The sequence below is a fragment of the Taudactylus pleione genome, unplaced genomic scaffold, assembly GCF_031769625.1.
Source record: "Taudactylus pleione unplaced genomic scaffold, aTauple2 ptg000334l, whole genome shotgun sequence".
Classification (NCBI taxonomy): domain Eukaryota; kingdom Metazoa; phylum Chordata; class Amphibia; order Anura; family Myobatrachidae; genus Taudactylus; species Taudactylus pleione.
Window position 1 is genome coordinate 2,596,599 of NW_028284735.1, and position 16,157 is coordinate 2,612,755.

The 16,157-nt window shown below is 44.9% G+C and overlaps 1 protein-coding gene across 2 annotated transcripts in view; it reads left to right on the forward strand.

Moving 5' to 3' along the window:
• LOC148508925 (NXPE family member 4-like) overlaps positions 1-16,157 on the forward strand; it is a 255,212-nt gene that overhangs the window by 63,775 nt on the left and 175,280 nt on the right. For both annotated transcript variants that reach the window (XM_088443813.1, XM_088443814.1), the window contains exon 2: positions 4,487-5,163. In XM_088443813.1, coding sequence (XP_088299939.1) covers positions 4,544-5,163 — 620 coding nt within the window. In that variant the 5' untranslated portion in view covers positions 4,487-4,543. The remainder of the gene's footprint in view (positions 1-4,486; positions 5,164-16,157) is intronic.

Consider the following 16,157-nt stretch of genomic DNA (forward strand, 5'->3'; position numbering starts at 1 on the left):
TGTTTCCGATGTGGTGACTTCGGCCATATTGCCGCTAATTGTTCACTTACAACTGAACCTATGCAATGTGATACTGCTCATGTCTGCCGCAGGGCGTCTTTCTTTGCACAGACAGCCTGTACGGCTGACCGGCAGGCTGAGACTGATAAGCACATGTGTGTACTCACTGTAGATGGCAACCGAGTAGAGGCACTGTTAGACTCTGGTAGCTTGGTTACACTTATAAAAGCTGAGCTGGTGAACCCCTTGAGGTGTAAGGGGAAAACTGTTGGTGTGACCTGCATACATGGGGATACTCGATATTATGTTACTGCCGAGGTGAACATCGAGACACCATGTGGTTCTGCTATAGGTTCTGTGGGTTTGGTGCATGGTCTGATATACGATGCAATATTGGGGAGAGACTTTGCTCACTTCTGGAAGTTGTGGGAAAGCCGTTTTGTTCCAGAAGTGAACAACCCCGATCCATTTGAGAAGGTTGTCGATGTAGTGGAGGAGGGAGTTTCTTCTGAGGCAGAGTTATTCCCTTTTTCTACTATGATTGGCGAACTAGAGAATGCGGAGCATGACGGTGGCCCGCCAACTGATGTGCCTCCCATTGAGGTGGGAAGTGTTGTTGGGCCAGTTGATCGTCTGCCTGATTTAGAGGTCAGAAGAGAGGTCTTTGCCATGGAGCAGTTGAATAACCCTACTTTGGTAAAAGCCAGGGAGAATGTAAAAGTAGTTGATGGTAAACCCGTAGACCCTGATAGTCCTTTGTCCTATCCTCACATGGCAATGTGTCAGGATTTGTTATATCAGGTGACTAAGAAGGGGGAAGATGTTGTGGAACAACTAATAGTTCCCAAAGCCTACAGAAGAACAGTTTTGGATCTGGCCCATGGTCATATAACGGCAGGCCATCTAGGGGTAGAGAAAACCACTGAGCGAATAATGCAGAGGTTTTTCTGGCCCGGGCTTCATAAAGAGGTATCTGACTTTTGTGCATCCTGCCCTGAGTGTCAGTATCATGCTCCCAGGCCACATTTTAAGGGTCCACTAGTTCCATTGCCTATTATAGAGGTGCCGTTTGACTGAATAGCGATGGATTTGGTTGGACCCTTAATGAAGTCTGCCAGGGGATACCAGTATATTCTGGTCATAATGGATTACGCTACCAGGTACCCGGAAGCGATCCCATTGCGCAATACGTCAACCACGACCATTGCCAGAGAGCTAGTTCATGTCTTTAGCAGGCTGGGTATACCTAAGGAGATACTAACTGACCAGGGTACACCGCTTATGTCAAAAGTTATGAAAGAGTTATGCCGCCTGTTCAAAATTGAACAGTTAAGAACTTCGGTTTATCACCCCCAAACTGATGGGCTGGTCGAGAGGTTTAACAAGACGTTAAAACACATGCTTAGGAAAGTGGTCAACAAGGATGGTAGGGATTGGGATTACTTATTGCCGTATTTATTGTTTGCCATAATAGAGGTTCCCCAGTCCTCCACCGGGTTTTCACCCTTCGACTTGTTGTATGGGAGACACCCAAGGGGGTTACTAGACATTGCCAAAGAGGCCTGGGAGGGGCAGTCTAGTCCTTACAACACGGTGATTGAGTATGTTTCTCAAATGCAGGAGAGAATTGCTGCGGTAGTGCCGATAGTGAGAGCACCTGGAACAGGCTCAACAGGCACAGCAGAGGGTATACAACCGCAATGCTCGGTTACGCAGGTTTGCTCCTGGGGACAGAGTGTTAGTGTTGGTTCCCACTGTGGAAAATAAACTTTTGGCTAAATGGCAAGGGCCCTTTGAAATCTTAGAAAGAGTGGGACAGGTCAATTACAAAGTTTACCAGCCGGGGAAAAGAAAGCCGGAACAGATATACCATATAAATCTGTTAAAGCTCTGGAAAGATAGAACGGTACTGTCGGCCGTCCGAGCCCCTCCAGTAAATCCAGGGCCCTTAGTTCCCGAAGTGACAGTGGCAGAAACTCTGTCGGCAATTCAACAACAAGAGGTCAAGGAGTTTCTAATCAGAAATAGGGTGCTGTTCTCTGATGTACCTGGGAAATCCTCGGTCATTAAACACGACATAATCACTGACCCAGGGGTTAAAGTTCATCTAAAGCCCTATAGGTTACCAGAAGCACAAAGAGAGTCGGTGTCGAAAGAAATTAAAAATATGCTAGAGTTAGGGGTTATTGAAGAACCACATAGTGAATGGTCAAGTCCCATTGTGTTGATTCCAAAGCCCGACGGGAGTGTGCGTTTCTGCAATGACTTCCGAAAGTTGAACAGTGTTTCAAAATTCGATGCCTACCCGATGCCAAGAGTTGATGAACTGATTGAGAGACTAGGGACGGCAAGGTATTTAACCACTCTTGACCTAACCAAAGGGTATTGGCAAGTACCGTTAACCGAGAGCGCCAAACAAAAGACAGCTTTTTCAGCGCCAGAGGGCTTGTTTCTAAACAAGATGTTGCCCTTCGGGCTACATGGGGCACCTTCTACCTTCCAAAGAATGATGGACAGGATTCTAAGGCCCCATAGATAGTATGCGGCTGCTTATCTGGATGACGTGGTCATTCATAGTCCTAATTGGCAGTCTCACTTACCCAGGGTACAAGCAGTGTTGGACTCCATCTATAAGGCAGGTTTGACAGCCAACCCAAAAAAGTGTTGTCTAGGCATGGAGGAAGTAAAATATCTGGGATACACCATTGGCAGAGGCCTGATAAAGCCTCAGCTCAATAAGGTTGATGCCATACAAAACTGGCCACGGCCTCTCAATAAGAAGCAGGTGAGAGCCTTCTTGGGAATTACGGGGTACTACAGGAGGTTTATACCCAACTTTGCCACCATGGCAGTCCCACTGACTGACCTGACCAAAGGCAAACAAAAAGTCATGGTGGAATGGAGTCCTGAGGCAGAAAAAGCTTTTCAGGAGTTGAAAGTAGCGTTTTGTTCCCAACCAGTCCTGATGACTCCTAATTTTGAAAGGGAATTCATAGTACAAACCGATGCATCAGAAGTAGGTATAGGAGTGGTCCTGTCCCAGAACAAGGAGGGTGAGGAACACCCTATTTTCTATCTAAGCAGAAAGTTGAATATACATGAGAGAAACTATGCCACATTGGAGAAGGAGGCGTTGGCCATAAAGTGGGCGTTAGAGGCTCTCAGGTACTACTTGGTCAGAAGAAAGTTCAAATTGATCACTGACCATGCCCCTTTGAAGTGGATGTCTGAAAATAAGGACAGTAATGCGAGAATTACGAGATGGTTCTTGGCGTTACAAACTTTTAAATTTACAGTGGAACACAGGCCAGGAAGCCAGCTGGCCAATGCAGATGCGTTGTCACGCATTTATTGTTTGGGGGCTTCAGTTGTTCCGCCCCACAGGTCGAAACAAAGGGGGGGGAAATGTGATAGGATCACTGGTAAAGTGGTCTGTGGCAGGTACATTTGTCCCAGATTCCTGTCTTATGTGTTTTAAAACCCCCAGGAGAAAGTCTGCAGTGTAGCAGGCTTGAGTCTCGGCTTTTTGAAAAGCCGGTTTGGGACCTGGGGGTTGTGGGTGAGAGGTGAGGGAGGGCTCCACCCACGGCCACTCCAGGTTTTGGTTCACGCAGCCTGGTAACAGGCTTGTTAGGGTTTCCACCTGAGAGTGGCCAATATAAGCCTAGTGTGTTTAGGGCTGAGTGTCTCACCTGGGAGAGCAGGCAGGGAGTTTGCTCAGAGACACTTGAAAACCTAACTGTGAGTGTTGTGCTGTGCCTTTGTTGCTGGTGAGAGCATTAGGCCCTGCCAGGTTTTGGTAGTGAGGGAACCACCTGTAAAGTTAGAGCCCGGCCAGGGCTAGGTTTTATGTTTATGGTTTCTTTTGTTATTTCTGACATTGTACAATAAAGACTGGTGCCGACCAGCTTGTACTTGAATCCAGTCTGGCGTACTGTTTCCCAGCTGCTGTGTGTGTAAGGAAGGAGTCCTCTACCCAGGAGAGGAACCCCTAATCTGACTGTGTCACAATATATATATATATATATATATATATTACAAAGACCGCCTCTAATACAGGGATCAGGTGGCGCTCAGCGGACTTCAAAACAGTAAATCGTGGTTTATTCCAAATACAATCAATGTTTCAAGACCTCAAGGGTCTTTTCATCAGGATATACATAGCACCTATGTATATCCTGATGAAAAGACCCTTGAGGTCTTGAAACGTTGATTGTATTTGGAATAGCCAACGATTTGCTATTTTGAAGTCTGCTGAGCGCCGCCTGATCCCTGTATTAGAGGGGGTCTTTGTATTGTACATGTTCTATGGATGGCACCCTGGCATTATTTCATTTACTACGAGTGCCCCTCTACATGAAATGCTATATATACTGTATATATATATATGTATGAGCTTTTTATATAATTACTCTATACACACTGCAAGTTTGTAAGTTGTTTCTATAGAAATAACATGTAATAATAATAAAAAATTGTTCTAAAGATTTTCACCAGAGAGAAGAAAATCAATGGCACCACTCGGATACCTTCAGAAATTCAAATGCAGATAAATCAAATATTCAATCAAATAGATCAGAGGATGCCTAAAGTGTCGTTTTCCCATATGAATAGCACAACTAGTGCTAAGAACAGTAAAGTCTTCCTTAAAAACTCAACAAAGAGCTATTGTGTTGGTGATTTACTGACAGTACAGGTTGATGCCTACGATTATTTGGGCAAGAAGAAAACCTATGGAGGAGACTATTTAAGAGCAAGAATTTCTAACTCTGATATTGGAGCAGGAGTATCTGGCAGGATTGAAGACTGTAACAATGGGACATATTACATTCATTTTACTTTATTTTGGGAAGGTAAAGTTGTGGTGACAGTGTTTCTCATGCACCCAAGTGAAGCAGTTTCTGCTCTTTGGAAGTCAAGAAACAGCTGGTATGGCAATGTAGATTTCTTAGGAAAATTTACAACTCAAGACAAGCAAGTGGAGACCAAATGTGGGTTTGATCTTAAGGAAAAAGAACTGTGTGAGTACAAAGACGAGAGAGATGAAGAATACTTTTATTGTGTCAAACCTAAGAATTTCAGTTGTGGTTCGTATACAGAATTTAAAAACTGGAAAACTCTTCGTACACAATTGTCCACATTGGAAAACAGTCTTCTTGTCAGGTATGTGACAGATTTACTATTGATGGTAAAATGTGTAGGTGCCAAAGCAGAGTTGAACACAAGTCGGACACAATTATATCTGCATTGTCTGCATGGACTTAACCACGTATACTTGCCCTTTTGCAGAATTGTACACATCAATGTCATCACATTACCCATACTCCTTCTGTCATTATCACCAGTGTGCACTTGCACCAGCCCTATCCTTGGTGGACAAGATGTGTCTGAAAACAGGCATAAATTTATACATTTGTGCAACTCAGCATAAGCCACAATTCCACTGATAAGCCCTCACTGCATTTAGTCTAGTTACAGCCTAGTTACACCTCCATACTGTAGTTACAAGTGGAAGTATAACGGAAATCGGTTTGACTCTGAATCGCTTGGAATTGAGTATGCTTGGTTCATACACATTGTTAAAAAATACATCTGGAAAAAATCCGACTTGCATTGAACTCTGAATCAGATCACTGATGTCTTGTATTGACTGATGTTATTCTATTTACAGTTTACAAGTGATTGATCAGAATTTGGTGATGATGAAAGTGAATACTGTATTACATTCCACATACACTACTGCTAGCAAATAGCAATAAAATGAAGCAAACTATAAAAAATCTGACTTGACTGCATCCAGTCACATCGCTGATTTTGTTAGGAGGTGGATTAGCCACATGACTAAAAACAAATCCAGTTTGATTATTAAACTGAAATTCTCATTGTTGCTAAAAAAAAACAACAATGTTATAATTGCATCATATATCAAACAGCGATATGTATCATACCTCCATCCTTTCCCAAATCTTAGAACTCTAAAGGGCTGCAGGAAGTGGGTGCGATTTCATGTTTATGTGGTTATGACTGGGTGGATTTCAGTTCCCTGTTCCCCACATTTCACAGTTGGAACAGTCCACTCATATGATCCATCCAGACTATGAGGGTAGAAGGAATGAAATTTGTAGTGTTGGTTGTTTGAAGTGGTGGCAGAACCGTGAATGATAATATAGTCTAGGAAGTCTCTCTAGTGCAGGGTTATACAGTACAAATAATGCTGTTTTAGACAGCATGGCTTTTAAATAGCTTACAAAATTGAGTCCTGAACAAAATAAGCCCAATAATATGAGCCAAATAACCCAACCAACCCAAACTCCACTAAGATCATCCTAAATTGCCTACTTTTATATAAGCTCCCTTTCCACATTTCAGGACAGTCCAAACAAAATCAGGACAGTTGAGCGTTATGCCTTAATTGTTGCCCACCAAGTGCTGTTCTAGACAATCCAGGTTATTACAAGCATTAGGGTTATGTGATCATAGAGACCATTGAACAGTCTAGGGTATCTTATAACTAGAGATGAGTGGGTCCGGTTCCCTGAGAACCGGACCCACCCAAACTTCGGGGATCCGGGGCGATCCAAGGTGCCCCTCGGATCTCTCCTCCTGCCCTGGATCCCTAATCGAGGCAAAACCTTGCGATCCTCTGTCGGATCTCGAGGTTTTGCCTTGATCGGCCATTTTTAAAAATCCCTTTGCCTTCAATGGGCAAAGCGCTGATTGGCTGACAGAGCCGTCTGTCACAGCTCTCAGCCAATCAGCGTTAAGCCCATTGAATGGAGGGAAAAAAGATGGTGCTGGTTCCCGCGGCCAGAACCCCCCGTTGCCAACACATCAGCTGTCGGCACCCCCACTGCTGACACCGCCAGCAGCCCCGCTGCTGACGCCACTGTCTCCCCCATGCTGCCGACACAGCTGGCATCCTGCGTTGTGAACACCCCTGCACTGCAAACACAGTCAGCAAACCTGCACTGAGGACACAGCTGGCACCCCCGCTCTGCCGACACCGCTGGTACCCTGGACAGAGGACACTGCCAGCACTCCCACACTGCCATTCCATGTACTAAGGACACCATCAGCAACCCCTGCACTGCCGACACAGCCAGCAAACCTGCACTGAAGACACCGCTGGCACCCCCACTCTGCTGACACCGCCGGTACCCTGCACTGAGGACACTGTCAGCACCGCAGCACTGCCATTCCATGTGCTGAGGACACCATCAGCAACCCCTGCACTGCCAACACAGCCAGCAAACTTGCACTGAGGACACCGCCGGTACCCTGCACTGAGGACACTGTCAGCACCGCAGCACTGCCATTCCATGTACTGAGGACACCACCCGCAACCCCCCCGCTGCCGTCATAGCCAGAAAACCTGCACTAAAGACCCCGCTGGCACCCCCGCACTGCCAACACTGCCGGTACCCTTCACTGAGGACACTGCCAGCACCGCAGCACTGCCATCCCATGTACTGAGTACACCGTCAGCAACCCCCGCACTGCCAACACAGCCAGCAAACTTGCACTGAAGACACCACTGACACTGCCGGCATCACCGGTACCCTTCATTGAGGACACTCCCAGCACCGCAGCACTGCCATTCCATGTTTTGAGGACACCATCAGCAACCCCTGCACTGCCGAAACAGCCAGCAAACCTGCACTGAAGACACTGCTGGCACCCCCGCTCTGCTGACACCGCCGACACCCTGCACTGGGGACACTGCCAGCACCACAGCACTGCCATTCCAAGTACTGAAGGTCAGCAACTCTGCTCTGCCGACACTGCTGTCACAGTAAGTGCACTATTGGTGTATCAAACCCACACTGTATAACACACTGTATCCATGTTGGAAATTGGAAGCTGAACTGCCACATGTTAGTGCTGCCCACTGTATCGCTTAGCTTAGTCAGCCAGCTAGCTGGATGCAACCTTTTGGCCTTAACTAGATGAAAAAAATAATATTGTGAGGTGGTCAAAATTTATTGGAAATGACTAGAAATAAATGTTTTTGAGGTTAATAATACTGTAGGAACAAAAACAGGTAAATTTTATGTGATTTTAGCTGTTTTTATGAAATTTTAAGAAAAAAATCCAGATCCAAAACCAAAACTGAAAGACAAAACACCAATGAAAAAAATCCCAAACCAGATTCAGATCCAAAACCAGGGGAGATCCAGATCCAAAACCAAACCAAAACATGAGGGTCGACACACATCTCTACTTATAACTTGTATTAAGAGCACAAGTCATACATTTACTGTTACTGTTTATATTGGTGATAAACCCCATTTTTCCTGTACAAATAGGTATTTCTGAGGTACATTGTATCTCTCCTTATTTATCAAACCCTCCCTGCTGATGAAAGCTATAGCCAGGTATAAATTAAACCTTACCCATCATATGGGCAAGCATACCGTGTGAGTCACTAAAGGGGAGTAGGAGACAAAAGATAAGGATCACTGGTCGTAAAGCTAGTTCAAGGCAAGAACAAGAGAGAAGAGAGCACTGTCAAAAACTAACATTATAAAGAGAGGATAAACAGTTGGAGGGTGAACTGGGTTGGAGACAATGGGCCTGATTCAGGTTCAGACAGTATTGTACAACTGTATTCTAGAAACGAGAAGAGTGTCCCCGCACAGGCTGAGAAATTCAAATTAGTATTGCCAAATGTTTACAGTTGTGTGGCAGTGAGTGATCAATCTCAAATTGTAGTTGGAAATGTCACTAATTCTAATGCCATCAACTTATATATACACGATTGGCGGTGCTCCCCTAGAGTTAAGATACAATGGAATCAAGAAAAGAAAGGAAAAGAAAACTCTTTTGGCGGGGGCACAAACTTAATGTAATCTATTAAAACAAAGTTTATTACATAATCTTCAACTTACGTACATAAAAGACATAACACCATATATAGACAGACAAATTACACAAAGGTTGTATATTTAAGTATCACACTGTTAATTAAACTATTGTTGGACAAATGTATCGTGTTCTGGTCACTTAGTAGTCATTTAAAATGCTTATTGTGATCCAGAATATGTCCTCCAAGTATGAACTGCCGTGTTCGTATGTCAAGGCAAAAAATATTTCTAAAAAACATATAGGATGAAGTATCTGTTGGGAATATCACCAGACTGCCCCCTTATAGTATGGGGTAATATCTGTCAATGATTTGGATTGCCGAAAAGAAAGAAAGAAAGAAAGAAAGAATAGTGGGTATAAAAGAACTGCACACTTTGAGGAGTGAAATACTGCTGTTAATTCATCTGCATGCATCGAATGATATTAATGAGTGTTATCCTTCTCAGTGTCAGTTATAACAGTCAGAAAATTAAGATGAGTAATAGTCATACTGAAAAGAAAGAATCAAGAATGCCATGCATCTGCTTTCAAATCTCTATGCTTCAGCGGTATCGTGCAGAGGAGATAATGATGAGAGTACATATATTGACAATAATTGATCCCTTTTAATAGATGCATCTGCTTTCGGTCCTACTGTGCCCGGCTCCTGCGGGCCAGTACCGATGAGAGTGCTAAGAAAGATAGTAAAATTCGGCTAAAGTCTGTAGTATTCCACATACATATTAAATAAAGTAATGTACAAATACATATGTGTACGTTTAGATACTTCAAAAAATATTGTTCCGTTCCGACATGCCAGGTACCCAATGAGTAATTAAAGACATTTGCTAATGATATAATGCTCCGACGATATAGTTTTGCCTCTGCTGGCTTGTTCACGGTACAGCATTACTACCATCGATTGTTGAAATACCCAATTAATGGGGGAATGTCTATCGTGATGATTTTTTAACATTTGCTCTATTACTTATTTTATCTTATTTATTATAAGACTGATTATAGAAGTACACACATTTGTACAAATATATTTATTGTGTCATGATTTACCAAACTTGTATACAGGTACAAATAAAGGTTTAGCATTATCTATTATATTTTAATATATTTTTATACTTATTAGCACATCTGGAGAGCGCTTATACTATAACTGTTTATCATGTTGAATCTAAGGGAGGGTGTTGACTCTAGTATAGCAGACCCAGATACGTGCACTGCAATACCATTTCCTTTTCTTCCTTCTAGGGGGTGCTATTTCTTCTGGGTTATGCGTAGTGAAGTGTGGAGTTGGACATTAGCTAATTGAAACTGGCTCCCACCCTCTATATAACTCCTCCCCTTTCACCCTAGGTTCAATGTATGTTTTTCGTGCGTTGGAGTAAGGCACTGGCTAGGTCCTAGTTTTTAGTTAGGTGTAATTTTTTTATTTTACTGTTTTTTTTGGGTGCTTAGCTCCTGGCAAAAGGGAACAAGCACTAGCATAGTGGGAGTAGATAGAATAGAGGTTTGTGTGAACCCTGTATCCCACTCTAAAGATGGCCCCTGAGAGAATCACTAAGCTACATAGTCTCTGGGTCTCTCTTCATACAAGACACCTACCTGAGGGGGCCACTGGCAAAGAGAAGGTAAGCTTTTCACAGATATGTAAAAGACCTTGTTGCCTCTATGTGCTGCTTTTGAGCATAGCGGCCGGGTATATTATTACTCGCATGACTGCACTGTAGGGCTGGTGTGTCTCATACCTCCCCGGGCTTCCACAGCACCCACCGCTCTCATGACCCCGACTGTTCCCTTAGAGGACCACCGGAGGGGATTACAGAGCAGCAACATGCTGCTGGCTTTTATGGGAGAGAGAGGCTTGATCGATTCCAGGATGCTGCACCGCTGTACGTCCTGTAGGGGTCCTGAGTGAAGTAGGACACCAACGGCGTGCCCAGCCATGCTTCCCCCAGATATTTCAGTTGCAGCAGCTCACGTGGCTTCAGAGCCACGCACCAATACAGCTGATGAGAGCGTTTGAAGTTTTGCTTGGAGGAGTCTCGCAGCAGAAATAGGGGATGGCTGTGGCTAACAGATGAGCAGTTAACTAGGATTATTACTTATGGATATTAACCTGATGATCTTTTGTTGGGCTTATAGTATTGTGATGTATATTGTGAGAAGAATCACATAGACCGGAGTAAAATCCAACAGAAGTTTATTTTCTCACCACAGGCAGATATAAAGGTCAGTGCAGTGGTCACAGGCAAGATGTTACAGCAGGTAAACAGAATCTTCCATACAGCAATACAGTTCTTTTAGTGGACCATCAGGTCCGGGATCCCTAACACTAATCACCCCCGGGCCTGTAACCTGGGCGACTAATTCACCATGCGGATCATTGTGGATTTGCACTGACACAACTTAAAAGACAGATAACAGGTGCTGCTAATTAGCCTTGCTTCATGGCTTATAGCTGACCCCAGGAAAACCTGGACTGGATCTCATTACCATGATGTTTATTGCTCCATCTCTGCACAAACCTGCTGCATTAACCTCATGTCACACTCCTTCGCCCTTAGTGTCAACCACCCTGGTAAAGCTAAAACTTTTCCAGGCAAGCTCTCTGCCTCTATTTGCATAATTCGACCGGGAACACAATCCTCTACCACATTCCAGAGCTCTCCTTGAACTCCCTCTTGCTCCCCTAGCTTTACCATACAGTTGCTTGGAGGTTTGGGACCTTCTGGGAAGGGCATCAGCATTGAGCTGCTGTATTCCTGGTCGATGCTGTACCTCAAATTTGAATGACTGTAAAGCCAAAAATCTGTGTTTGTGCGCATTCACTGTAATGGAGCATTATCTGTAATTAGCCAGAGTTGTGCCCCAACAGATAATATTTTAGCGACTCTACTGTCCACTTAATCGCCAAGCGCTCCTGTTCCAAAGTTGAGTACTTGCATTCTCTGGGCATCAATTTATTTATTCTAATTATATACAGTATACCCACATTGCTCATATAACATTTGCTCTATTACTTATTTTATCTTATTTATTATAAGACCGATTATAGAAGTACACACATTTGTACAAATATATTTATTGTGTCATGATTTACCAAACTTGTATACAGGTACAAATAAAGGTTTAGCATTATCTATTATATTTTGCTGGGGCTCCATGTAAATTAAAAGGCAACATTTTGTACTGGAACAAACCCTCTGGGGTAGAGATGGCTGTTTTTTGCTTTAGCAGCTTCAGTCAAAGGAATCCGCCAATCCCCTTTTGTCAAATCAAGAGTGGTGAGATACTGCAGAACTTTTGTGGCGCCATATAAATTAAGGATAATAATAATAATACTGGCATTTTGCTAGATTCTCCACCAGCTCGTCAACCCGGGGCATAAGGTAGGAGTCAAACTGAGAAACTTTATTTAACTTGCAAAAGTCATTACAGAATCTGAACACCCCCAAAGGCTTAGGCACTAGCACAATTGGGGTATTCCATTCACTGTTTGACTCCTCTATGAACCATCTTATGACAGTAGTTCAACCAGACTCGTTCCCCCTGTGTAACTTCCTTCCCCCTGCATCTCTCAGCCACACAATCATTTCACTGCATCATCTGTTAGCCAAACCATCATCTCCCTCCTTGTCATCTCTTCTTAGCCACACCATCACCTCCCCCCTGCGTCATCTCAGCACACCATCACCGCCACCCTTGCGTCAATTCTCAGCACACCATCAACTCCCCACCGAGTCGTCTCTCAGCACACCATCACCGCCCCCTGTGTCAATTCTCAGCACACCATCACTGCCCCCCCGGGTCAACTCTCAGCCACACCATCATCTCCCTACTGCGTCATCTATCTGCACACCATCGCCTCCCCCCCAGGTCAACTCTCAGCCACACCATCACCCCCCCTGCGTCGTCTCTTAGCACACCATCCCCTCCCCCTGCGTCATCTCTGTCACATGATCAGCTCCAACCCTGCATCGTCTCTCAGCACACCATCACCTCCTCCCTGCGGCAACTCTCAGCACACCATCACCTCTCCCCCGCATTGTCTCTGAACACACCATCCCCACCTCCCCTGCGTTGTCTCTCAACACACAGACACACACTGACACAGATACACATACACTGACACAGATTCACAAACATATTTACACACACGACACATATACACACACTGAAAGCTTATACATACACACACACACTGACACATATACACACACATTGACACATATATACACAAACACACACTGAAAGCCTATACATACACACAGACACATACAGTATACACACACACTGACATATACACACACTGAAAGCCTATACAGACACACACTTATTTCACACAAATGCAGCCAGCAGCTTCCCCACCTCCCCACTCCACCAGCACCACACATAAAAAATTAACACCTACCCCTCCCCCCTCCTGAGGCAGCTTAGTCATCCACCCCTGACCCCCCCTCCTCCCCCCACCAATAACTTACCTGCAGTAAACGGAGACGGACAGCGCCGGGGAGGGAAGAATCACCCCTCACCAGGCGCAGATGGCAGCTGTAGTCCAGGTCAGGAGGAGAATAGAGCTGTTAGGAAGGCTGCCTAGGAGGGACTGCACGCTTCTGCTGCAGCTCCCCCTACAGGCAGCCCAGCCAACACCAGGCTAGCAGGCAGTGGCACACTTGCCTGCTTGGTAAAGTGCAGACAGGACACAATGGGGGTGGGGGTCGGGCGTGCGGGTACAATGCCATGGCCGGCAGCGCCCCCCTCTGCAGGGCTTGCCATGTCGCCAAGGGCATGTGCCCCACTCGACCCCCCTTAGTTATGCCACTGCCTCCACCTCCCGTTTTACCCCTGCCCGTTTTGCCTCAGGTATGCGATAGGGTTTCTGCTTTATTATCACCCCGGGAGGAGTGACAATATCATGGTGTATGATTTGGGTCTTTCCCGGAATAGCAGAGAATACATCTTGGTTTCATGCTACTAAACTCGCCACTTCCTGTTTTTGACTAAGACTGAGGGTGACCTCAATGGGTCCATGACAGTCTGGTGTTTTTTTTGCCACTAAAGAGGGCTGACTGGCACTTTCTTTCCAAAGTTTTAATAGATTTACATGGTAAATTTGTGCTTCCTTCCTTCTATTCACCTGTCGTACCCTGTAGTTTACAGGTCCCACCGCCTCTATGATCTCATAAGGGCCTCGCCATTGAGCATACAGTTTGCTTTCAGTAGTAGGCACAAGCACTAGTACCTTGTCTCCCGATTTGAAGATTGGTCGACTGTGGTAGCATCGTAATTTCGTTTTTGACATTGCTGAGCTCTGTCCATATGTTAATTCAGCAATGGCGCAATCTGCCTTAACCGGCCATACAATTGGGACACAAACTGAACGATATTATGATCTTGGCATGACTGCTGTTCCCACCCTTCCTTTAACAAATCTAAAATCCCTCTAGGTTGCCTTCCAAAGGGGAGTTCGAAGTGACTGAACCCTGTGGAGGATCGGGCACCTCTTGAATCTCGAACTGCAAACATCAAATAATGCAGGAGTATATCCCAATCTCGCTTTTCTTGTGACACAGCGCTTTTTATCATCTGTTTAAGGGTCTGGTTATTTTTATCATCTGTTTAAGGGTCTGGTTAAAACGTTCTACTACTGTTTGTGGGTGATAAACTGAAGTGGTAATCCTATCTACCCTTAATAGTCGGCTCAAATCCCAGCCTAGGATCAATGGGTAGGCTGGTCTGTCAGATACTGCGGCTACCACCTTTAGAGATTGCCCTTTTATCACTACCGGGAGGTGCACTCGGGGCATTTTTCTACGTCCCCATGTAAAAATATAATCTTTACCGGGGATAGCAACTGACTGAGCCACTACTAAGCCAGCAGGTCAATGCACATGACTGTCACAGGACTGGTACCCTCCCTCTGGTGGGGGGCTGCTTACTCAAATTCCAGGAAACTTGGATTCATTCCAATTCAGATTTTTGGGTAAGTCAAATAGTATACAGAGGTAAAATTTTTTATTTGGAGGGTCCTGTTTCAAAATAGACTCTTTTCCACTCCTCTCGCTGTGGATGGTTGCAGAAAGGTGTCTCTCACATAGGCAATCTCTGCGTTTTCCGATGCCAGAGTAATTATTTTGGATCTGGCACTACAGTAAGGCCAGGGGTTTGACTCAAGTCTTTCTTGGTAGACAAATCAGACTGGTTGTTTCATCCCATTCTCAACCTAAGAGGGTTAATTGCTTATCTCCATTTGGAAAAATTCAAGATGGAGTCGATAAGGTCAGTCATTTATTCCATGGAGGAAGAGGAATTCTGGCCTCCATAGATATCAAGGATGCCTACCTCCATATTCCTTTATGGAAGGGTCATCAACATCTGCTGCAGTTTGCAGTGAGGTATCAGCATTTTCAGTTTCAGGCTCTGCCATTCAGTTTGGCCACCAGTCCCAGAGTCTTTACAAAGGTTATGGCACACATGATCTCCCTCCTCAGGAGTGGGGGGATAAATCTGTTGGCTTATCTGGACGATTTGTTGCTAAGGGCATTCTCTAAAGCTCCATTACAACATCTTCAGATTACCTTAGGCATGCTCCAGAGATTTGGCTGGATCATCAATTTTCCCAAAGGATGATATTTTTGGGTCTTCTCTTCGGCACCCACTATGTTTCTGATGATTTGCAATCCAAAATAAGAACCATTTTACAGATCTGGGGCACTGAGTTGATTCATCATCATCAGTGGGTCTCTTAGAAAAGGTCATTTCTCTTTCATCCACTAGGGGACACTGGAGGTGCTTACGCTGGGGTATAGAGACGTGGATAACTGGAGCCGGCACTTTAAATAATTTAGAAGTGTGAAGCTCCTCCCCCTCTATGCCCCATCAGCCCTCAGTTTAGAAAATGTGCCTACGGAGCTGGTCACAACCTGCTGTGCTCCAGCAACACATATATTTTATTTATTTAGGTTTCTTTCTTTTTACATCTTTTGACACTATATTAGGTACCCTTCGCCTCCTCTCTAAAGGTGGGGTCCGGGTACCTGGCGACCTGTCCTTATAGAAGGCAGGAAGGAGTGCGCAGCGCTTATATGAAAAGCACTGACAGCTCCTTACCGCCACAGCACATTCTCTAAACTGACAACAAGAAGAGAGAAGTGCTGACTGCTAAGAGAGAGACTTCTATGGGGTACCACGCAGTGAGTAACCACTTGCGCATCCCCCGGCTCCCAGCCTCACCGCTGCCCAGCGTGGTACAAACTTAGTGCTGGGCAGCTTATGCAGAGCGCTACACGCAGCTCCCC